The sequence below is a fragment of the Diceros bicornis genome, chromosome 23 (genome assembly GCF_020826845.1).
Source record: "Diceros bicornis minor isolate mBicDic1 chromosome 23, mDicBic1.mat.cur, whole genome shotgun sequence".
Classification (NCBI taxonomy): domain Eukaryota; kingdom Metazoa; phylum Chordata; class Mammalia; order Perissodactyla; family Rhinocerotidae; genus Diceros; species Diceros bicornis.
The window spans coordinates 54,752,032-54,776,154 of NC_080762.1; the positions used below are offsets into that span (position 1 = coordinate 54,752,032).

General features: G+C 41.5%; 1 protein-coding gene across 1 annotated transcript in view; it reads left to right on the top strand.

Moving 5' to 3' along the window:
- The window catches only part of IMPG1 (interphotoreceptor matrix proteoglycan 1), a 115,365-nt gene that overhangs the window by 41,436 nt on the left and 49,806 nt on the right, over positions 1 to 24,123 (top strand). Inside the window, 6 exon segments of the mRNA XM_058566749.1 lie at positions 1,803 to 1,970; positions 8,033 to 8,091; positions 19,287 to 19,307; positions 20,808 to 21,055; positions 22,671 to 22,747; positions 23,627 to 23,705. Of these exon segments, the coding sequence (XP_058422732.1) occupies positions 1,803 to 1,970; positions 8,033 to 8,091; positions 19,287 to 19,307; positions 20,808 to 21,055; positions 22,671 to 22,747; positions 23,627 to 23,705 (652 nt within the window).

Below are 24,123 nucleotides of genomic sequence, written 5' to 3' on the forward strand. Positions count from 1 at the left end.
GAATGGCCTCATATATTTTACTTTAGAAAATTCAATGAAGTTTGAGAATCATGCTGGATTCAAGGAGATTATGTGGGGTGACAAGATTAGCATATAATAGGAAGACTCTGGGAGAGTATATATCACAGGTACTAAATAAGTGATTCAGATGCTATTCACTGCTACAGGAGCTTAGAGGAGGCAAAGATTTCTGCCCTAGATTGTCAGAGGAGATAGTCTTTTAAATGAACCACACGATATTAGTAAGAAGTAAAAAAAGTGTGTGTATGTATTTGCTGGAGGTGGGCATGGGGAGCACTGAGGAGGGTCTCCAGTCAGGAGATGAGCACAAGCAATGTGATGTCTCAGCAATGGTGGTCAGAGCCGTCTGGTGGTCAGGGGAGGGAGAAGAGCGAGAGACTGAAATTGTTCACACAGGTTGGTATCGGACTGTGGAGAGCCTTGAATGTCAGGAAAGACAGTTTTGGTTCTATCCCCTAGATGATCATGTATCACTGAGGGTGCTGGGTGAGAGGCATGGAAAATTCACCCAGCGGCTGATGGTAAGTTAGGAGATTTCTCACCGATATATCAATGGAGTTTATTTAAATGTCGCATGTGAACTTCAAATCTGCCTAATGAAATGGTGCTTCTAGAGGATTACACTGTCTGCCACACTTTCCTTTTAACTTCCCATAGATCCTAGCACTGTGCTACACCCATACAGATGCTCAATGTGCATTATTTGAATGAGTGAGCGAATGAATGAAAACCTTGTTGTTAAACAAACGTCAGTAGCCTGGTAAGTGTGAATCCACGTTCACCAGTGCCTTATTAAATTAGAGGCTGTGCTGCTGTCCACTGTCCATGGAAGAGGAGAGTTTGTGATAAGAAATAAGGAGAAACTACATCAGCGGCCACCCAGTTGGGTTCTGCCCCTCACAGCATTTTCTCGGTTGTTCTCTTCTTTCAGCTTCCACAGCTCTAATTCACTACAAGAGACCTTGTATACTACCAGAGACATTCAATTTTCCACACACATATATTTTACTCTTTTTGAGAAAGCTGTGCAGATTTCAGAATCGCCTGGGTACCCAAGGCTGAAAATCTGTCAAACTCCAGGTTTGAAACCCAGCTCCGGGCTTGCTCTGTGCTCTGGGAGCCCATGTGAGTTCAGAACAATGAGAGACTCCAGTTTGTTCCCAGACCAGAGGGCAAAAAGGACGACCCCTGGCCCTTTGTGATAGAGGCCAAATCTGGATCCTTGGAGTAGAGCTTCTGTGCTCAGCCACACGCTTCCAAAGGTGGCCCAAGTATGCCTTTCCTTCTGAGAGAGATTTCAAAGCAGCCTTCCTCAACCTGACAGTGCTTGCTAACTAGTTTTAATATGAAGTTTAAGCACACATGGTCTGATTAAACCAGTCCAGACTCTTCTCCAAAAAAGATTATATTAAATAATATCTCAGTATCCATAGATTATTTTGTCTAATCCAGTCCTCATCAAAGAGTATTTATAAAGTTACACAAGGATGTGGCACAATCCTAGTGATGCTCCAGCAACATATATGAATTGTGTGTGTGTGTGGTGTGTCTGTAAATGCTTTCATGAAGAGCGCACAGTCATCAAATGACAGTGTTCTCAAGGATTCTAGATAGTTAACTCATTGGGGCTTTGGTACTTTGTCAATGAAATGCAGAGGCCACTTCCAGTCAATAGGACTTTTATTCTAAAAGCACTTGAGCCTTCATAATCCACTTCTGGAGACAGTATCAATATGTATTATATAATACAACCATTTGTCTGTGGTTTATATTAATAGAAGACCTTTTTAACCCAGGAAAGAGACATAGACTTCAGTGAGGCAGCCGAGGGCCCGCTGGAGCAGAAGGTGGAGCTGAGCATCTTTCTGGAGAACCAGAAGTTCCAGGCAGAGCTGGCTGACTCCCAGGCCCCAGATTACCGGGAGCTGGCAGCCAAGTCTCAGCTTCAGGTGAGCGAACCCACCCCACACAACCACAGCCCCAGTCATGACTCGGAATCTGGGAGCCAACAGGACATAAACCCTTTTGCTAATAGTTCCACCTTCTTGTGACCAGGCATCTCTTTTTAACCATTAAAAAGAAATCAGAAACTGCAATGGGTCGCAAAATGTTAGGACAAATGGATCTCCAGGAAAGTTTTCCACTCCAGCTTTTCCGTCTTAAAAGTCGTTTACACTTAGATTTTCTTTAAATATTACTAGGTTTTTAAATCTCATTTAACTGAAAGCCCTAAGCAGATATTCTGTATGTCTAAAGTGTCCATGTAGGCATGAACTAGGGAATGTACTGGGTTGAAACATGAGTTTTTAATCCATAATGCTTTGTCTTACATAATATTTCCACTTTTGCAGTTTGACACAATTTAAAGACATGACATTTTTCATGGGTGACAAGTGAAAGGCAGTTGTGTTGTCCATATCATCCACCAAACTGAGGAGATGTCCCAAGATATCTCTTGCATCTCTGACCATCATATCTGCCTGTCCCTGATTAAATTACAAGGCTCTTCATTCCCTGCAGGATAGAGCAAAATTACTATGCTGAACGTGGCATCTGTGCACCATGACAAGACCCCTGCCTTCCTTGTCAGCCTCATCTTAGCATCAGTTCCCTGCCATCCCTCTCCTTTGCACTCTACTTTCCAGAAATACAAACTGCTTGCAAATGTTTTCTTTTCTTTATAATTTTATTTATTTATTTATTTTCCCCAAAGCCCCAGTAGATAGTTGTATGTCATAGCTGCACATCCTTCTAGTTGCTGTATGTGGGATGTGGCCTTAGCATGGCCGGAGAAGCAGTGTGTCGGTGTGCGCCCGGGATCCGAACCCGGGCCGCCAGCAGCGGAGCGCACGCACTTAACCGCTAAGCCACGGGGCCGGCCCCTGCAAATGTTTTCTTACCTTTAGCCTTTACACAGGCTGCCTCTTCTGTCTGGAATACTCTTCCTTGAGTTTCATTTTACGAACTCCATCGTAGAAAGTTTTCTCTACCCTTCTGGGTTCAGTGCCTCTCCTCTGGGCTAACACCTGGTGCCCACTGTTGTCACAATACTTGTCACCCTATCTTGAGATGGTTCGTTTACATGTCTTTGGCTTTGTTGTCTCCATTCCCTCCCCCTCACCTGCCACCCTCACTACCACCAAGCTATGATCTTCCCCTGGCAGGCAGGGACTGTATCTTTCATCTCTGGAGTCTTACCTCCTAATACAGATGCAGCTTGCTACTCGGTAATTATTTGTAGAAATGAACTGAAAATGGAAGCATCCATGAGATTACACAACCAGGAACTACGTTTATTGGCAGCCTGTGTGCCCAAGCGTCTTACCCAGCCTGGCCAGGGAACAAACGGGCCCCTACTTCTCATACCTGGAGAATTCAATGCTACCTCCTCTTAACTGGAGAGGAGATGAATAAGTGAAACATGCTTAACCTCCCGCCTCTCCCTGCATCAGCATGCAGTCAACAAAACGGAACATTTCTACAAATTTCAAAGAGAAAGCTTCAGCATGGGGTGTTTATGAATCAGAGAAGTACTTAGACACAGATTATTCATTTGACAGAATGAGTTAAAGAATAATCTCTGTTAACTTTTCTATTTGTTCTTTGAAACACTCTTTTCAACTAATCCTTAGTATAGCCAGAGTATCTTCAAAATTGAATAATTGGCCGTAGACCGTTTTCACTGACCTGTGGTTAATTTTCTAAGCACCTAAAACAATCTGATTTAGAATAATGCAAATAAATCATAATTTTTTTAAATCTGAGCTCTAGTCTTATTTCTGCCAAAAATTTGCATGAGAATTTGGGGGTCACTTCCCTGACTTTAGATTTCTCATTTAGAAATTAAAGATGACCTCAAAGTCCCTTTCTAAGTCTAAAACAATGTGTAAAGAAATAATAGCACTGTTCTTAATGTTTTATATGTATTAACTCGTTCCATTTTTCACACAATCCTATAAGTTAAAAAATATTATTTCCCTTTTTTTGCAAGTGAGGATACCGAGGCAAAAGGAAATTAATTAATATGCCCAAGAACATCACACCTATTGACTGGCAGAGACAAGATTCAAACCCCGGCACCAGATCCCCTGCTCTTAACCACTACGCTACACTTCCTATTTTTCCCAAATAAGTATTTATAGGGAAAGAGTATTTGTATCATCATCATATAAACATGCCCCTTCTAGCCTCTGAAAAACTTATTAAAGAAGGGTATGTCTTGCTCAGTCTTGTTCCAGAGACCCATCCCATCAGTCTTGCTGGTTCCGTTTCCACGGTCACCGGCTTCTCTAAGATGGAGCCCCTCTGCTTAGAGCTTCTGTTCCCCTTCCAGGCTCCTGAACAGCCTGGACCGCTTAGCAGCCTGCCATTAGATAACCACCCAGCCCCACCACAGCCCAACATTTGCATTAGCACAGCCATTCAGGCCTAATCAGGAATTAATGGACAGTGCTTTGCAGTAATTTAATTTCCACAATAAACCTAATGAGCAATTTAATACAAATGTCAAAAAGAGTGCTTAGTTGTTTTCTAAATGCTTTCTCCTGTGCAAACATTCAGGAGAACTCAACACGGCCGCCTTTTTATAGCCCCGTTAACATACATTCCAGCAGAATCAGGGAGGCCCCTGTATACCTACTATTATTAATAAGGTTAACTGGCACTTAATTAGCAATTTTGTGGTTAGTGCTCCATGATTGGAAGGTCCCCAGAAGATTATTTAGCAGAATTAACTGAAGGCCTCTGTCATCGCCTCTCTAGACGCCTTCTGCACCCCCCCTAACCAAAGCTGATTCTTAATCAATCGCAGATGGGTTCACACAGAGGGCATGGACACAAGCAATAAATCCTCTCCACCGGAGCCGGCGCCATGGAGCATCCTGGAGGGGAGGATGGCTCTGCCCGGCGGTGCTGCCTGCTGCCCACACTGCAGCTACAGCTTCTAAGGAAGCAGTTCTGCGCTGGAGTGATTGTTTTCCCACATGCACCAGCAGCTCTGGAATCCTGGACTAGAAAGAGGGATGAGTCAGGGTCTGAATCTTCTGCTCCAGAAGCTGCAGCTCACACTTAAACGTTCAGTCCCAGGTGCTGTTCCTGGAATGGCAGGACAAGTGCCTGTGGCCCCCAGGCTACTTGCCACAGGAGGTTAGAGCAGACCTGAAGCACGTACACAGCTCTTTCCCACCTGCCCCCGTAATAAAGGCCAACTCTGCAGAACCCAGCCTCCTAGCTCTCCTCTGTTAAGCCCATGGTGAGGTGGGAGTGGAGGCACAGAAACTTATTACCCAGGCCCCCTGACCATGGCGCCTATGGGGACCCTCATCCTGTCCTTCCCTCCACTGATTCTTTCAAAAACAACAACTGAAGGCTTGCTCTGCCCTTGCCAGGCTCCGTGTTATGTGGCCACTAAGGAAGTGAAAGAAAATCGAGCTATCAAGGAGCCAGTAATTCAGTAGGAGAGAGAGACTGAGTAAATAAATAATACAATATCACTGACTCTCTGCCCACTGTGTGTCAGGCACTTATTAGTCATTCCTTACAGCAACCTTGCCATATAGGTATTGTTATCCCATTTTGGCTAAGGAGACTGAGATCCAGAGAGATTAAGCAATAAACTCAAGGTCTTACAGCTAGAAAGTATCAGAACCAATATTTAAACTCAGGCCTATACAGCTATCTGTTTATCACCCAAAAGCTGAGCTACCTTCATCACTGCAGTCACCATACACTCAGGGAATGAAAACTATTTTTAATATTGGCACAAGAAAATGTAATTTAGAAGGTAAATCAGCCTGCTGGGGAAAAAAAAATCCATGATGCACTCTAAAGCCCAGTGTAAGTGATTTGGGGATTCTCTGTGCATCACTGCTCTAGTCCTTGGCAAAGATAATGTGGAGTTGGCAGTAATTTTAGGTACAGTGACAATGCAGTGGCGTGTTGATGCGTTTGAGAATGAAGAGATGCACTCAACTCGATTAAACAAAATTTGCTGAGTCCCTACTATGTGGATGACAATCTACCAGGTACTGGGAGTGAGGAAGATAAAGATGAATAAATAAAACATGATCCCTGAGCCCAAGGAGCATCATCTCAGTGAGGGAGACAACATGCACCTCGTGGACTGTTTTATGGGACATACGGTAATAAGTTCTAGAGTAGTAGGAAGAAGGAAATTGAGATTGACTTTGGGGCTTTACCAATGCTTTTCAATAGAGAAGATGCTTGAGCTGGCTTTGAAAGATGGGGGGAGGGGAGCAGTCAACGAGCAGAAGGTAGGAGAAGTTGCATCTTGGGCTAAAGGGAAAAAATTCATGGAAGTCTGGAGGAAGTACATGTTGTATTTGGGGAGAAATGGGTTAGTTTAGTGTGACTAGAGGACACAAAATTGGTCAAGGAGGCAGGAAGTGCAAATGGTAAGGCAGCTGGGGAGTGGAGGGGGTAGATTGTAGAGAGGCTTAAATACCATTCTAAAGAATTGGACCTTATTCACTAGGGAGTGCAGCCCATCAAGGGATTTTTAGTGAAGAGCAGCAGGTATGGAATGATTAACTTGGAAAAAAATTGTAGTCAAGGAGACATCTCCTCCCTTCCCCCACACACACCCAAAAAACCATTTCAGCAGTACAGAAGGGGAGATAGGAAGGGTGTGCCAGCCAGGGGAATAAGAAGAACACAGTGGAAACAAAAGGCATGTGAGATTGGAACCAGCAGGAGTTGGTGACTGCGTGGGAGGGGCACAGAGGGAAGGTATCTAGGGACGCTGGGCTTTCTGGCATGGAAGACAATGGCTATTCATGGCCCTGACTAAGAGCCCTAGCGGAAAGGCAGATTTGGAAGGAAGAGAATGACTCTGGTTTGGGCATATTTAGTTAGTGGCAAAGTTGGGATATTCATGTGGAGAACTCAAAGCTGTGTCTCATTGAAGCCATGGGAGAAAGCGAGATCCCCCAACGAGAGGCAGAGGGGAGTGGGCACAGGGAAGGAGGACAGAACCGAGTCCACAGTCACCTCCTCAGCCTCACCTTTCACCCTGCTTTCCCTCCCAAGCTTCACTACTAACTGCTATCCCCTCCTCTTGGTCTCTCTTGCCTCCAGGCCTTCATAGGAGTAAGGTGGGTGGGGCAGTGACTGTCTGGGTGACAATGCGCTCCCAGAATCTAGCACAGCGCCTGCACTTGAGCTTACTGAATAAATGGGAGAGACAGTGAGATGAGGAGGCTGAGGACAAAAACTTGCAGAATCCTTATATTTAAAGTAGAGAGTGAAGGCAGGAATAGGATGGAGTAAAAATGACTGAGCAAGTGTCCAGAGAGATGGGGAAAGAACCAGAAAAAAGCAGAGACATCATGGAGGAGGGACAGAAAATGCCACTAGATTTGGAGAGAGCCAAGAGACAACGGCCTGGAAAAAACCCTCCCTCCTGCGGGAACGCAGAGGCAGAAGCCAGGCTGTCGTGGGTCGGGGAGTAACTGAGTATAGCAATGGTAAAATATTCTCAGCATATTATTAGCAAGGTCAAATTAATTAACAGCATTTATTGTAGAGTCCACATAAATCTGAGAGCGAATCTAATCTGTTAGATTCTACTTCTACCATTTTATTTAGATACAGCAGCCATTTAGACTTTAATAATCCCTTTAACATAATAGATATTTTCTAAGTCATATAATTCAATTCAGAAAATATTATATAGTTACTGTATGTATAAATAAAAATACTACAGCCAAAAAAGTTTCTTTCAAGTACCACCTTAAAGTTATTTCATATTTTATGTAAAGTAACTGTGAAAGCAGGTCAGAACTACCCAATTATAGCTTTTAAATAAATAGCAAAACACTTTCCTCTGGGTTTCAGAAATAACTGAGAACAAAGAGTTTGGCCTCAATCGTTGCTTCAATTTTCCATTTTCTTTTTTTTCCCTACTCATCAAAAGTGCTTAGGCTTTTTCAATTAGGTAAGATCTAACCCAGTAGAACCAAAGAATATTTCATAAATTTCTTTCTCTCTGCAGATGCAAAAGGTATTTAAGAAACTTCCGGGATTCAAAGAAATCCGTGTGTTAGGATTTAGGTAAGAGAATCGGACTCTTCTCACTTTTTAAATTACTTTCTCCCTGTCCTCCTTTAAAAGCAATGTCCTGAGGATTATACGGTCCCTTGTGCCCCAGTCGTATAGCCCTGCCAAATCCTAGAAACTGAATACATTTCAGACAAAGGAATTGTCTAATTAGAACATGACTCTAGGTGATTTTTGTCAAGGGTACCACAGGAGCTGCATTCCTTCCTCCCTCCGGATCAGAAACACGGCTCTCTGCAGAGAGCTCACCTGCTGTCCTTGGCAATGTTACTAACGAACCTCTTAGGAAAACACCTCAGCAGAGACAAATCAAAAAAGTAGCAATTAATTGCCTTGTGTCTGATTGCCTGGTTTCCTATCGAATGCAAATATCATCATTGTCTAAAAGAAAGATGCAAAAATCCTTGCCAAAAATCATAAACCCACTCTAGAGTGTTGAGATGCTAATGGGTATAGGCCTGCTTGTGGAAAAGTCGTGGGAACATGATAGAACCCTGCTTCAGTGTGGCACTATTTTATTATTTCATTTCTTTTATGTATTTAAAATTTTAATTTAATAATTTTTGCCTGGTACTACATTACTGTGGTTCAAACATCAAAATGATATCAAGATATCTTTTGGGAAGTCTTGCTTGCACGCCCGTGCCTGTCCACCCAGCTCGCTTACCCCTGTGGTACCGCTGTTTATTAGTTTCACCTGTCTCCCTAGAGTCAGCCTGATTTGTTAAGTTCTTATTATTCAAAACATCTGCAGGTGGGGTCATAATATGGTTTTTTGTTTTTTTTTGTTTTTTTTGTTTTTTTTTTTTTACTGTGCCGCAGGGTATATATCAACCGTGGTGTAACAGAATGAGATTCCATGCCCTGGGGGGATCTGTAGAGTCGGGAGAGCAGGCCTCACGTGAAGTCCTTTCTGGCCCTTCACTCTCTATTGTCTCACACCAAGAAGGTGCACAGAGGAGGGCTCCCATGCTCACAAAGAACAGCCTCTGGGGGGCCCCACCAGCTTATTTCTCTTAAGCTCTCAGGCCCCTCTGATTTATATAACTCCAGAGGAAGGAAATATTGAAAAGTGAAAGTTATAAAAGATGAAACCCTTAATATTTACCAAAGCAGCCTCATTTTTCTTTATTTCAAGATGCTGCTCTGCAGTATTCCACAGGAAATCAGATGGATTAGAGAGAAATAAAAGGTGATAGGAGAATACTCTGCATAGATGGCAAGGTCTTCTGGATGAACCACTACAGTTAAAGAACACATTTTTCATTTAAAGCTGAAGGAAATGATAGGAGCAGTTCTCTTGGTGAATGTTCAAATGCTCATCCTCCCCACCCTTCAAATAAATGAAAAACTAATAATAAAAAAAGTCTGTTCCGGAAGAAAATCAAAATGTTAGGTGATAAAATTTCGCAAGGTAAAAATTTTAAAGATATATCCCTTGAAGCTGCATTTTTCTCATATGTTTATCTCTGTATTTATTATTTCTGCCAAGATGCTTATAAAGTAAATCTGATCACGTTTCCCAATGGTTTTCATTGTGTAATGAAGACTTAGTCTCCCAGAAAACATTTTGACCCCTGAATACAATAAATGATATACGTATGAGTGTAGCAAAGTTTTTTTTTGTGTGTGTGAGGAGGATCAGCCCTGAGCTAACATCCAATGCCAATCCTCCTCTTTTTTGCTGAGGAAGACTGGCCCTGGGCTAACATCCATGCCCATCTTCCTCTACTTTAATATGGGACGCTGCCACAGCGTGGCTTAACAAGCGGTGCGTCGGTGTGGCCCCGGGATCCGAACCAGCGAGCCCAGGCCGCCGTAGCAGAGCACGTGCACTTAACCACTTGCGCCACTGGGCCGGCCCTGCAAAGTTCTTTTTTTAAGCAAGACCTGCATGTTCTTTTTTTTTTTTTTTAGAATTTTTTGTTTTGAGGAAGATTGGCCCTGTGCTACCATCTGTTGCCAATCTTCCTCTTTTTTCTTTTTTCTCTCCAAAGCCCCAGTACATAGTTGTGTATCATAGTTGTAGAGTTGTAGCTCCTCTTTGTGGGGGATCACCTCAGCATGGCTTGATGAGCAGTGAGTAGGTCTGCGCCCAGGATCCAAGCCAGCGAACCCCGGCCCGCAAAGTGGATTGTGAGAACTTAACTGCTCGGCCACCAGGCCAGCCCCCAAAGTTTTAATCATTAATAACAATGCTCAGAGGAGAAGTCAAGATGGTGGCATAGGCAGGCTCTGAACTCGCCTCCTCCCACGGACACAGCCAATGTACAACTACTCTTGGAACAATTACCCCTGAGGGAGAACTAAAAACTGGATAAGAGGAACCCCTGCAACAAACAACAGTCCTGACTAAGGTGGAAGAGGCAGAAACTCCCTTCTGCCTTTCTGTGGAGAGAAAAAAACGCCACCTTCACGAGCCGCAGTGGCTCACCGCCGCCCAGGAACAGCCCACAGGTCCGCAGCCCTCCCTGGAGGAGTGGGGCCCTGAGCCAGGAGCACCCCCACTGTAGGCATTTTTTGGACCCAGCACGACCGAGACAAGTGGCATAATATCTGACTTTGCTCTCTACTAACAACATTGGGGAGTACCCCCAGAAAAGCTGCTTCACAAAGAAATCAAAGCCGGCTCTTAAAGGGCCCATGGGCAAATTCACCCATCTGAGAAAGCAACCTAAAATCACCAGAAAGAAAGATGCACAGTCCTTTGGTGAAAAGAGATTCACCTGATAGGCTCTGAATGCGTCTCGGTGAGAGGTGACACCTCTCCAGAGACTGAGCTATTGGTGCTGGCCATTGTCGTGGCCTGGTGTGTGCCTGCTGAAACAGACGCTGGCAGACGCCATTGGAGTTCTCCCTGAGGCCTGTTAGCCCAGAGTCTGCCCCACCCACTAGAGCACTGATTTAATCCAGCTCAGCCAGGCCAGGCAGCCCACCCTAGGGACTGGCCCCACCCAACAACAAGCCCTTGGGCAACTTGTGGGCCTGCATAGATTGGTGACTGGATTCTCTGCAGCCTGGTGACTGGGTCCACCTCTGAGGGGCAGGGCTCACACAAGGAGCCAGTGGAGAGTGCAGGGCGTTGGAGTGTGTGGGGCTCCTGCCTTGGAGAGACTGGGTCCACTTCAGGGGGTCGGGGTGCACACGCAGGGCAGGACTGTGTTGACTGTGTGTGTGGACTTGTGGGCGGTGGGGCTTGTCAGCTGCAGAAGACTTGTGCTTCTCAAAGACCATCATAGGAGATTGGCCCTACCTTCCAAAGCCTGAAACAATTGAGTGCTCCCATGCCTGAGGCCAGCCCCACCCAGCTGCAATTCTCAGAGAGCTGACAAGAGCCTCATAGGCCAGAGGCTTATAGCAATTGTAAGCCCATGAGCTTAACAACCAGCCACGCTGGGGGCCTATTCCCTTAATAAGAAAACTACAATAGGAATGTGCTATTAGACCTTGCAGCCAACTATGCTGGCCCGCCCCCCACCACCACCACCACCACCGTCACCCCGCCCCCGCACCTGCTAAAGTGCCCAAAGGGCCCACAACAATTACACAAAGATGAACATTACAACCAGCTGGACAGGGGGACAGCTCAGCCTCGCTGGACACCTATGGGAAGAGCAACCCCACCACAACAGAAGAACACATGTAGCCCACACAGGGGTCACTCCTGGAACATTTTGAACTGCTAACGAGAGGGAAACACGTTGCTGGGCATCATAAGACATCACTTACATAAGGTCATCTCTCCAAGATCAGGAGACACAGCTGACCTACCTAATACTTAGACACAAGCACAGTGAAAGAGGCAAAATGAGGAGGCAAAAGAATACATTCCAAGTAAGGGAACAGGACAAAACCCCAGAAAAGGAACTAAGTGAAACAGAAATGAGCAACCTACCCAACAGAGAGTGCAAACAAAGAGTGTTAAGGATGTTCACTGATCTTGGGAGAAGAATGGATGAACTCAGTGAGAACGTCAACCAAGAAATGGAAGATATAAAAAAGAACCAATCAGAAATGAAGAATACAATACTGGAAATGAAAAATTCACTAGAGGGACTCAAAAGCAGAGTAAAGGATACAGAAGAACGGATCAGTGAGCTGGACAAAAGACTAGAGGAAATCACCCAAGCTGAACAGATAAACGAAAAAAGAATTAAAAAGAGTGAGGACAGTCTAAGGACCTCTGGGACAACATCAAGTGCACTAACATCCATGTTATGGGTGTCCCAGAAGGAGAAGAGAGAGACAAAGGGGCAGAGAATCTATTTGAAGAAATAATAGCTGAAAACTTCCCTAACCTAAGGAAGGAAACACACCTCCAGGTACAGGAAGCACAGAGAGCACAAAACAAGATAAACCCAAAGAGGCCCACACCAAGACACATCATAATTAAATGTGCAGAATTAAAGATAAAGAGAGAATCCTAAAAGCCACAAGAGAAAGACAAGTTACATACAAAGGAAACCCCATAAGGCTATCGGCTGACTTCTCAGCAGAAAATTTACAGGCTAGAAGAGAGTGGCACGATATATTTAAAGTGCTAAAAGGAAAAAACATACAGCCAAGACTACTCTACCCAGCAAGGTTATCATTCAAAATGGAAGGAGAGATAAAAAGTTTCTCAGACAAGCAAAAATTAAAGGAGTTTCTGTCACCAAGAAACCAGTTCTACAAGAAATGCTAAAGGGACTTATTTAAGGGAGAAAGAAGACCACAAATAGGAAAAATTATCTATTGCCATGATAAGAAGGTATCAGTTACAAATGCACAAAAAAGAGGTTAGATATGATATCAAAATCATAAAATGTGAGAGGAGGGGAGTTAAAGAGTAGAGCTTTCAGACAGAGGTCAAACTAAAGAGACCATCAATATAATATAGATTGCTATATACGTAGGTAACCGTATATGAACCCCATGGTAATCACAAACCAGAAACCTATAATAAATACACAAAAAACAAGAGAAACCAAGAGAAAGGAACCCAAACATAATACTAGAGAAAGTCGTCAAACCACAAGGAAGAGAGCAAGCAAAGAAGAAAAGAACAGAGAAGAAATACTAAAACACCAAGAAAAAAAAGGTTGAAAGACGGAAGTACATATTTACCAATAGCTACTTTAAATGTCAATGGACTAAATGCTCCAATTAAAAGGCATGGGGTGGCTGATTGGATAAAAAAACAAGACCCATATATATGCTGCATACAAGAGACACACTTCAGATCTAAAGACACTCACAGACTGAACGTGAAGGGATGGAGAAAGATACTCCATGCAAATGGCAATGAAAAGAAAGCTGGGGTAGCAATACTCATATCAGACAAAATAGACTTTAAAACAAAAACTGTAACAAGAGACAAAGAAGAGCACTACATAGTGATCAAGGGAACAATCAAACAAGAGGATATAACACTTGTAAATATCTATGCACCCAACCTAGGAACACCTAAATATATAAAGCAATTATTAACAAACTTAAAAGGAGAAATAGACAGTAACACAATAATAGTAGGGGGCTTGAACACTCCACTTACACCAATGGGATAGACGATCCAAACAGAAGATCAATAAGAAAACATTGGCCTTAAATGACAAACTAGAACAGATAGACCTAGTAGATATATACAGAACATTCCATCCAAAACTCAAAGAATACACATTCTTTTCAAATGCACATGGAACATTCTCCAGGATCGATCACATATTAGGCCACAAAACAAGTCTCCATAAATTTAAGGAGATTGAAATAATACCAAGCATCTTTTCTGACCACAACAGTATGAAACTAGAAATCAACTATAGGAAGAAAAACAGAAAAGCCACAAATATATGGAGATTAAACAAAATGCTACTGAACAACGATTAGGTCAATGAATAAATCAAAGGAGAAATCAAAAAATACCTCGAGACAAATGAAAATGAAAATACGACATACCAGAATTTATGGGATACAACAAAAGCTGTTCTAAGAGAGAAGTTTATAGCAATGCAGGCCTATCTCAACAAACAAGAAAAATCTCAAATAAACAATCTAACAATGCACCTAAAGGAACTGGAAAAAGAAGAACAAACGAAGTCCAAAATCAGTAGAAGAAGGGAAATAATAAAAATTAGAGCAGAAATAAATGAAATAGAGACTAAAAAAAAACAATAAAAAAGTAATAAAGCCAAGAGCTGGTTCTTTGAAAAGATAAACAAAATTGACAAACCTTTAGTTAGACTCACCAAGAAAAAAAGAGAGAAGGCTCAAAGAAATGAAATCAGAAATGAAAGAGGAGAAATTACAACAGACACCTCAGAAATACAAAAGATTATAAGAGAATACTACGAAACGCTATATGCCAACAAATTGGATAACCTAGAAGAAATGTGAAAATTCTTAGAATCATACAACCTTCCAAAACTGAATCAAGAAGAAATAGAGAATTTGAATAGACCAATCACCAGTAAGGAGATCAAAACAGTAATCAAAAACCTCCCCAAAAATAAAAGTCCAGGACCAGATGGCTTCCCTGCTGAATTCTACCAAACATTCAAAGAAGACTTGATACCTATCCTTCTCAAACTCTTCCAAAAAATCGAAGAAGAGGGGAAGACCCCTAACTCTCTATGAATCCAACATTACCCTGATACCAAAACCAGACAAGGACAACATAAAAAAAGAAAAGTACAGGCCAATATCACTGATGAACATCGATGCAAAAATCCTCAACAAAATACTAGCAAGTCGCGTACAACAATACATTAAAAAGATTATACACCATGATCAGGTGGGATTTATTCCAGGGATGCAGGGATGGTTCAACATGTGCAAATCAATCAGTGATATACCACATTAATAAAATGAAGAATAAAAATCACATGATCATCTCAATAGACGCAAAGAAAGCATTTGACAAGATACAACATCCATTTATGATAAAAACTCTGAATAAAATGGGTGTGGAAGGAAAGTACCTAAATAATAAAATCTATTTATGACAAACCCACAGCTAACATCATCCTCAATAGTGAAAAACTGAAAACTATCCCTCTAAGAACAGAAACCAGACAAAGATGCACACTCTCATCACTCCTATTTCACATAGTTTTGGAAGTCCTAGCCAGAGCAATCAGGCAAGAAAAAGAAATAAAAGGGATCCAAATTGGAAAGGAAGAAGTGAAACTGTCACTATTTACAGATGACATGATTTTATATATAGAAAACTCTAAAGAATCCACCAAAAATCTTTTAGAAATAATAAATGAGTATGGTAAAGTTGCAGGATACAAAATCAACGTACAAAAATCAGTTGCATTTCTGTACACTGATAATGAAGCAGCAGAAAGAGAAATTAAGAATACAGTCCCATTTACAATTGCAAAAAAAAAAGAATAAGGTAACTAGGAATAAACTTAACCAAAGAGGTGACAGATCTGTACACTGAAAACTATAAAACATTGCTGAAAGAAATTGAAGAAAACACAAAGAAATGGAAAGATATTCCCTGCTCTTGGATTGGAGGAATTAACATAGTTAAGATGTCCGTGCTTCCTAAAGCAATCTATAGATTCAGTGCAATCCCTATCAAAGTTCCAACAACATATTTCACAGAAATAGAACAAAGAAGCCTAAAATTTATATGGAACAACAAAAGACCACGAATAGCCAAAGGAATGCTAAGAAAAAAGAACAAAGTGGGAGGTATCACACTCTCTGAATTCTAAATATACTACAAAGCTATAGTAACCAAAACAGCATGGTACTGGCACAAAAACAGACACACAGATCAATGGAACAGAATCGAGAGCCCAGAAATAAACCCACATGTCTATGGACAGCTAATTTTCGACAAAGGAGCCAAGAACGTACAATGGAGAAAGGAAAGTCTCTTCAACAAATGGTGTTGGGAAAACCAGACAGCCACATGCAAAAAAATGAAAGTAGACCATCATCTTACACCATACACAAAAATTAACTCAAAATGGATTAAAGACTTGAATGTAAGACCTCAAACCAAGAAACTTCTAGAAGAAATCATAGGAAGTATGCTCTTCAACATCAGTGTTAGCAACATATTTTCAAGCACCATGTCTGACCAGGCAAGAGAAACAATAGAAAAAATAAACAAGTGAGACTACATCAAACTAAAAAGCCTCTGCACAGCAAAGGAAACCATCAACAAAACGAAAAGACAACCTAACAATTGGGAGAAGATATTTACAAACCATATATCTGATAAGGTTAATCTCCAAAATATATAAAGAACTCATACATCTCAACAACAACAAAAAAAACTACCAACCCAATTAAAAAATGGGCAAAAGACTTGAACAGACATTTCTCCAAAGAAGATATACAGATGGCCAACAGGCACATGAAAAGATGTTCAACGTCATTAACTAGCAGGGAAATGCAAATCAAAACTACAATGAGATATCACCTCACGCCCGTCAGAATGGCTATAATTAACAAGACAGGAAACAACAAGCGTTGGAGAGGATGTGGAGAGAAGGGAATCTTCATACACTGCTGGTGGGAGTGCGAACTGGTGCAGCCACTATGGAAAGCAGTATGGAGATTCCTCACAAAATTAAGCATAGAACTACCATCTGATCCAGCTATTCCACTGCTGGATATTTATCCAAAGAACATGAAAACACCAATGGGTAAAGATACATGCGCCTCTGTGTTCATTGCAGCATTATTCACAATAGCCAAGATTTGGAAGCAACCTAAGTGCCCATCAAGGGACGAATGGATAAAGAAGATGTGGTATATATACACAATGGAATACTACTCAGCCATAAGAAATGATGAAATCCAGCCATTTGTGACAACCTGGATGGACATTGAGGGTATTATGCTAAGCAAAATAAGTCAGAAGGAGAAGGTCAAATACTGTATGATCTCACCCATAAGTAGAAGATAAAAACAACAACAAACAAACACATAGAGACAGAGATTGGATTGCTGGTTACCAGAGAGGGGAAGGGGAGGGAGGAGAGTGAAAGTGATGATTAGGCAAATGTGTGTCGTGGTGGATTGTAATTAGTATTTGGGTGGTGAGCATGGTGTAATCTATGCAGAAATAGAGGTATAATGATGTATGCTTGAATTTATACAATGTTATAAACCAATGTTACTGCAATAAAAAACTAAATAAATTAAAAAATAAATAAATAAATAGCAATGGTCAGAATGTTGTGAAGTAAACTTATTATGAAGGAAATTGCTTTTTCTTGGAGCCAGATCCTCACAGAAGACCCAAAACCCTATGAGTCTCCTGGTATCTTTCTTTCAGCTCATTTGTGTAGAACCTGATCTACAATTTAACAAATGCTTTTGTATCAGTGACCTCATTTGATTCTCTCAAAACAACCAGGAAGTAGTTAGGACACATATTAGTGACACAATTATAAGGATGAACAGTAAAAGATCCACTTTAAATATTGGTTTATCTCTTAGAGCAAATATAGAAAACTATTAAGAATCATTCAATCTAGTTGGAGGGTTTATTCCTTAAAGACCTGTACACAAATACCTATAGCAGCTTTATTTGTACTACCCAAGAACTGAAAACAACCCAAAAGTCCATCATTAGAGCAACAGATAAAAAATTGTGGCATATTCTTATCATAGACAACTACTCAGTGAAGGAATGAACTACTGGAATGCACAACAACATGAATTCATCTCAAAACAATTATGCTGAGTAAAAGATGCCAGATAAAAGGCAGTGCATTATTCCTTTTATATTTAACTCTAGAAAATGCAGACTAATCCACAGTGACAGAAAACAGATGAGTGGTTGCTTGGGGAGGGTCAGGCAGAGAGGGATGAGAGGGAAGGATAATGAAGGGCGTGAGTCAACCTTTGGGAGTGATGAAGATGGTACCATCTTGATTGTGGTGAGGGCTCCACAGGTGTATAGTGTTAAACTTATCATATTGTATACCTTCAACATGTGCAGTTTGTTTCATGACAATTATACTTCAATAAAGCAATTTTTTAAAATTAGCAGGACTAGGGTCTTGACCCAGGAAGCCTGGCCTCTCTCTGGAGCTTCATGGATGACAAGCTATTGAGGAATACAAGCAAGAGGCAGGCTTGGATGAGTGTCCAGTGGGAACAGAAGGAAGTCCCTCGGGCAGAGCAGCCCCAGTGAGACAGTCACAGAGTCTCCCTGCCTCCACAGAAGGAAGTGGTAGCAGAGTCCACAGCAGTCATATCACATCAGGGGTGAGAGTTAGGTGAACTCGTGGTCCAGGCAGAAAGGGCAGCAGCATGAACCATATGACATGTGTAGAGTATCTGTGTTGGCAACTATCATTTGAAATGTAAAGGGAAAAAACTAAATATAGCTTCTAAACTAAATTCATATATACACCCAGAGGACTCCAAAATGTGTGTGTCAGTTTGGTGACCAAACAGCCTTTTTTCAGGCAGAAGCAGGTGGTGGCCTGGCAAAATGAGCCCAGGCTTGAAGTCAGGCAGCCCAGGGTTTGAATTCTGGCTCTGCCACTTGCCAGCTGACAACTTTCCCTCTCTCTGCGCGTTCCCTTATCTATAAAATGGGGGCTGTGTTGTTGAAAAGATTAAATGAGGATGCATGCAAACTGCCTGGCGCAGACCACCCATCCACATTGTTTGCTTTACTTGCAACCTATTCCGTGGTGAATGGTACCATTCCCTCAAGGCTTACTGATTAAGGCAATTGGAAAAACAGTCAGTCAACAAAACACCAGTTCCAGGGTCTGGTCTCAGATAAATTACCTTCAGGAGTAAACTAATCATTTAATGCTATTCAGGGGGTGAGAAATCCACTTATAATATACTTTTTTTAAAAACTTCCTGGTACCAGCACCACCCAAAATGTAGGCTGTATAGGATATATTTGCAGCCTCTTTAGGAGGAATATGAGGAACTCAAAGAGTTTAAGACGACCAAAAGTACAAATAATCTTTGATCTAAGTCTCAAATCCTAATCAGAAACATCATATGATGTTTACTTCCTGAGATTCATATGATTCTCAAAATTTCCGTCCACATTCTGATGGCAGTTTGTTTCCTTCAAAGCTCTAGGCAAACATTGGAGACAATGGAATGAAAACTTTTTTTTGGTATGTGAAATGATTCATTGAATGTCTAAATAAATTTCATAAAATTTTTTTCCCTTGCATGTTCCCATTGTGCATGATGAAATGAAGACCAAAGAAAGAAAGAGATGGGTAATTTAGACTTTTTCCCCCCCAAAGCCCCAGTAGATAGTTGTGTGTCATAGACGCACATCCTTCTAGTTGCTGTACATGGGACGCGGCCTCAGCATGGCCGGAGAAGCGGTGCGTCGGTGCATGACCGGGATCCGAACCCGGACCGCCAGCAGCGGAGCGCACACACTTAACCACTAAGCCACTGGGCCAGCCCAAGACTTTTTTTTTTTTTGATGTTTTGAAATATAGTACATTTTCCCCCACAAATTTATATGCTGATCTTTTACAAAGAATTTTTACATGTAAGTCTGGGATAAGTCAATGACTTTTTAATGGTTTCTTAATTAAATGAGAGTAGTTGATCAATTACTTGGTGGGAGAAAAATCTTGAAGCAAATCACTACGTGAGATAAGCAAGTCAACAATGACTTCATCTGCAGAAGAGTATTCTAAAACTCAAAATCTAATTAGAAAAACATAAAAATGTATCTGTGATATAAACATGCATTAACAATTTCATAAATGTGTCAGAAGTTGTCTGTCTGAATGCACAGTCATATATGCAACCAACCTAAGTCTGAAATAAAGCAGAGAAACTAGTTTGTTCCTTGGGCCCTTCCCAGGGCCAACGGTACTTGGAGAACTCAGTAATTAGGATCCACTTTGGCTCCTATAATTGACTCATGAAATAACACACTGCTGCTGTCAGTTCCTGCTGCCTTTAAAATACTTTTGCAACCCACTGTGTGGATTTATGGCATGAACTGAAAGGCAAAACCTGATCCTAGAGGACAGAGCTATAGAGACTCTGATTCCATTTTTACATGCAAAAAGGCGTTGAATTACTAAATATGATAATAAATACAGTTAATCTTATGCTACTTCCCTTTCTCTTTTCTCACACCTTTCCTCTAAGATATTATTTTAAAAGCAGCTTGAGGGAAAAGAGTATGTTTAATTTAAAGTTTTGTTATTTAATTAAAAAATATTTCTTGAAAAAAGTAGAAGAGAAATAATCTTAAGAACTGAAGCTTTGTCTTGGTTACAACATGTACATACTATTGTACCACTGCTATATCCTACCTTGCTATTTCATAGACCTTCTTAAAGGAGGCTATGTGTAGAAAAAAGGACAATTCATCCTTCTTGCTGATTGGCACTGCATGACTTTACTTATAAGACCATCAAAACCACTGGTCAATAACAGCAACTCTTGACAATTAACATTTTTTCATAAAGATCTAGAATAAAAATCTATGGTCACTTGATTCCGTTAGTAGTCCCTCTTCAAGCTGGACTTAATTCCCATCCTGACTTTCTATTTCAGAACTAAAATATATGTTAATTCACGTTTCAGATTTCTGATAAACATTGAAATTAGTTTTGAAGCGGGATATTCTTTAAAAACCCATCAGGAAAGAGGTTGAAGCTGTCCTGAAGCTTTGTAGCAACATAGTGACTCTCTTTACATGGCGTGTAACGATGATTGTGGGTGCCATTGTCCTCTGTTGTCTACAGTTCAAGCTCCATAGAGATGCGACTTACGGCCATCTTTAAGAGAGACAATGCAGAAGCAAAAAGTTCTGCAAGTGACCTCCTCTCTTTTGATTCCAACAAAATTGAAAATGAAGGAGTCCCTCATGGAACGATGAAGAAGGACAAGCAAATAGAAATCTATCTCACAGCTTTAGACCTCAAAAAGCTGATCAGCAGAGCACTAGAGGAAGATCAATCCCTGGATGTGGGGACAGTTCAGTTCACTGATGGTCAGTTGGTGATTTCATAGTTCTGGATTTATCCTCATTCTGATAGAGAGACTAGGAGGTGTGAATGTCTCATGGTCACTATCATTCTACCTTGAGTTTTGTAAAGTCAACCATTTCTGTGACAGGCACATCACGTATGGTATCATTTCCATCTTTTCTCACTCCCTCCTGTGACTCATTTGATGAGCCTTTGGTGACCACTTCAAACCAAGAATAGCTCCAGGAGAAGTCAAGAGTTTTGGTTCAGTCCAGCTCAACCACTGTCATCCAGTGGAGTCCAGGTGGAGAGAAGAACCATGGACAGTTCTGTTTAACCGGCTCAACCCAGATTCCCTTATCTAGTAAATTGATAGGGTCCCAGAAGAAAACAGGTGGCACATTCAAGTTAAGGTAACATGAGGAACGTATGATAAAGGGACTATTTATAAAGATTTCCCTAATGCCCAAAGGAATAGGACAGTTCCCTGGGGCTAGAAGCAGCAAGGCCCCATTACTACCTCTAGGTGTGAAGGGTTGCCTCATGATTTAAGCCATCCCAAAGACGGAGGGCAAGGAACCGTTGACATAGTCCATATAAGTCAGACTCCTGGTGCAGAGAGTAGCAAGGAGAGGAGAGAAGAATGGATCTGAAGGTGTTAACAAGATAATCAGACACATTCAGTATCCTCAGAGGGTGCCTGGAAGGAGCCTGGAATCCTCAGTAGGCCCAGTACTCCCAGCATAACAGATGGACACTGGAAATGCCATTTTAGAATAACATGGCATGAAACTGGTATCCTCTGCCAGTTCTGTTTTCTGGTTTAGATAGTCAAACTCAACACTGGAAAACTCTACAAAGGTCTCTTGGGACAAGAGGCAAGACAAGGGACTCTCCTAGGCAAGGAAAGGTGGACTTGAGACTCATCTCAGAGACCGTCTGGTCCTCTGGGTTTGTCTCTTTATTGAACCTGCTGCAATGTTCTGAGAATCAGGCTTCAGGGTGGAAGTAGGACTCCACGAATAGTCCTTGGTTCCAGTATTTATTCTAGGCATTTCTTTCTTTGTCAGCTTACTTATATTTTCCTCCCCACTGGCCTAGCCAATCAGCCTGTCTGCTTGATCCAAATCTGTACAATAAAACTTACATCCTAAAAAATCCACTTTATTAACTATTCTTATCATATAAACGTGCAAGATGCCCCCCTTGCATCTATCCTTCAACACATCATTCAGATCAATGACCATTAGTTTATGTGACACTGGTTTCTTTTTCTTTTTCCTGAGGAAGATTTGCCCTGAGCTTACATCTGTTGCCAATCTTTCCCTTTTTGCTTAAGGAAGATTTGCGCTAACATCTGTGCCAACCTTCCTCTATTTTGTATGTGGGTCGCTGCTACAATATGGCCACCAACAAGTGGTATAGGTCTGGGCCCAGGAACCAAAGCCAGGATGCTGAAGTGGAGCTCGTCAAGCTTAGCCACTGGGCCACAGGCTGGCCCATGACACTGATTTCTTAATCATTGGTTGTAGCACTCCTTAAGAACTGACTATTGCCACATTTTATAGCCCTTTTTGCTGCCCAAACCACAAAAGAAAAAGAAAGAAACACTCAAACCTTGTGATTTTTCACCCACAGAAATTGTTGGGTCATTGCTAGGCCCCGATCCTGATGCCCAATCAGGGCTGCCGATGCTCCTTGCGGATATCACAAAGGTAAGTGAGTTGTTGTCCTTTTGTGCTTCCAACAGGAACAAAGCCTCAAGACCTTCCATCAAAAAAATCAGCTTAAGGACTGAACAGAGCAAAATCCCCTTTGAAATTCTAATTATAATTCTTTTCCGTTTTTTACAGGCAGTACTTTGTTGCCCACTTCCAGTACCTGTATTAATAAAATATGAAACAACTTGCATTTCAAATATCCTAAAACTCAAAGTTTCCTTCAATTTAGTTAGATCTTTGTTTCAACTGGAGTCAGGATTTGCTCTGTTTTTGATAAAACAAACACATGTTCATGAACTGAAAAGAATACTTAAAGCAGAATATATTAACTTTGACTTTCAGGAATAAATATAAACATAAACATACTTTATAAATTTGCTCTTAAGTCTTAAGATCTTATCTATATATTTATTTATGGGGGTTTCATAAGTACAAATTAATGTCAGTAAAAATGATAAATTCATTAGTAATTTTTATATTTCAAGCTATGTTCATTTAATTTACGCCAGAAGTTGTTACCAGGGTGTTCATAAATGGAAGTGCCGACTAAGCTCTATCCTCTCTTTAAATGAAAGAATTCGTAAATCCAAACGTGATTGACATAATTCAAAATATTCCAGTTATTAGTTAAGCCTACATAGGCAGACTCAGTTATTGAAGAAGCCGATAGATCATATTTTACCACTATATCGAAACGTGTTTTCCTCTCAGGACATATTTCTATATCAGAACCTTCCTCCATAGTAGATTCAAGTCAACTACAAAATGATTTGCCTAAATTTAAATGAAAAGAAAAAAATAGAGAGTATAGCCCTTCTCATATTCAAAGAAACGTGCCTTCTCAACATCTGTCTTTCTAACTTCATTCTTTAGGATGCTACTTTGAGTCCAGAACTTCCTCTTGGTCAACCCAGGCTTGAGACAGTGGACAGAGCTGGACACAGTCTACCTGGTGAGTTTCTTCCCACAAAGTCCATGTTAGATGACAGCATCCTCTTTGAGGAATCCATCCATGACACTACCCCAAAGACCAGTGACAGAGTCATCCTTGACCCAGGAGCAGGTTTGCTCACACCAGCATTTCCAACAGCAAAGCAGTCCACTGAGCCACCCTCTTCTGAAGAAGAGGACACCGTCAGCACTCTCCTCTCAGCTCTAGTCCCCAGTCCCACAGAGAGCACTGACAGCCCTTCCCTGATGGACCTGGTGAGAGAAGCTGAGGGCAAAGCAGCACTCGCTGTGGCCCACACGGAACAGCTGTCTCTTCTGGGCTTCGAAACTGAGAGTCCATCAGGACAAGGTAGGTCATCAGGCCCAAGTCCATGACCAGGGGACGTGGCAACAGGGGTCTGGGCCCTCACAGTCGGTAT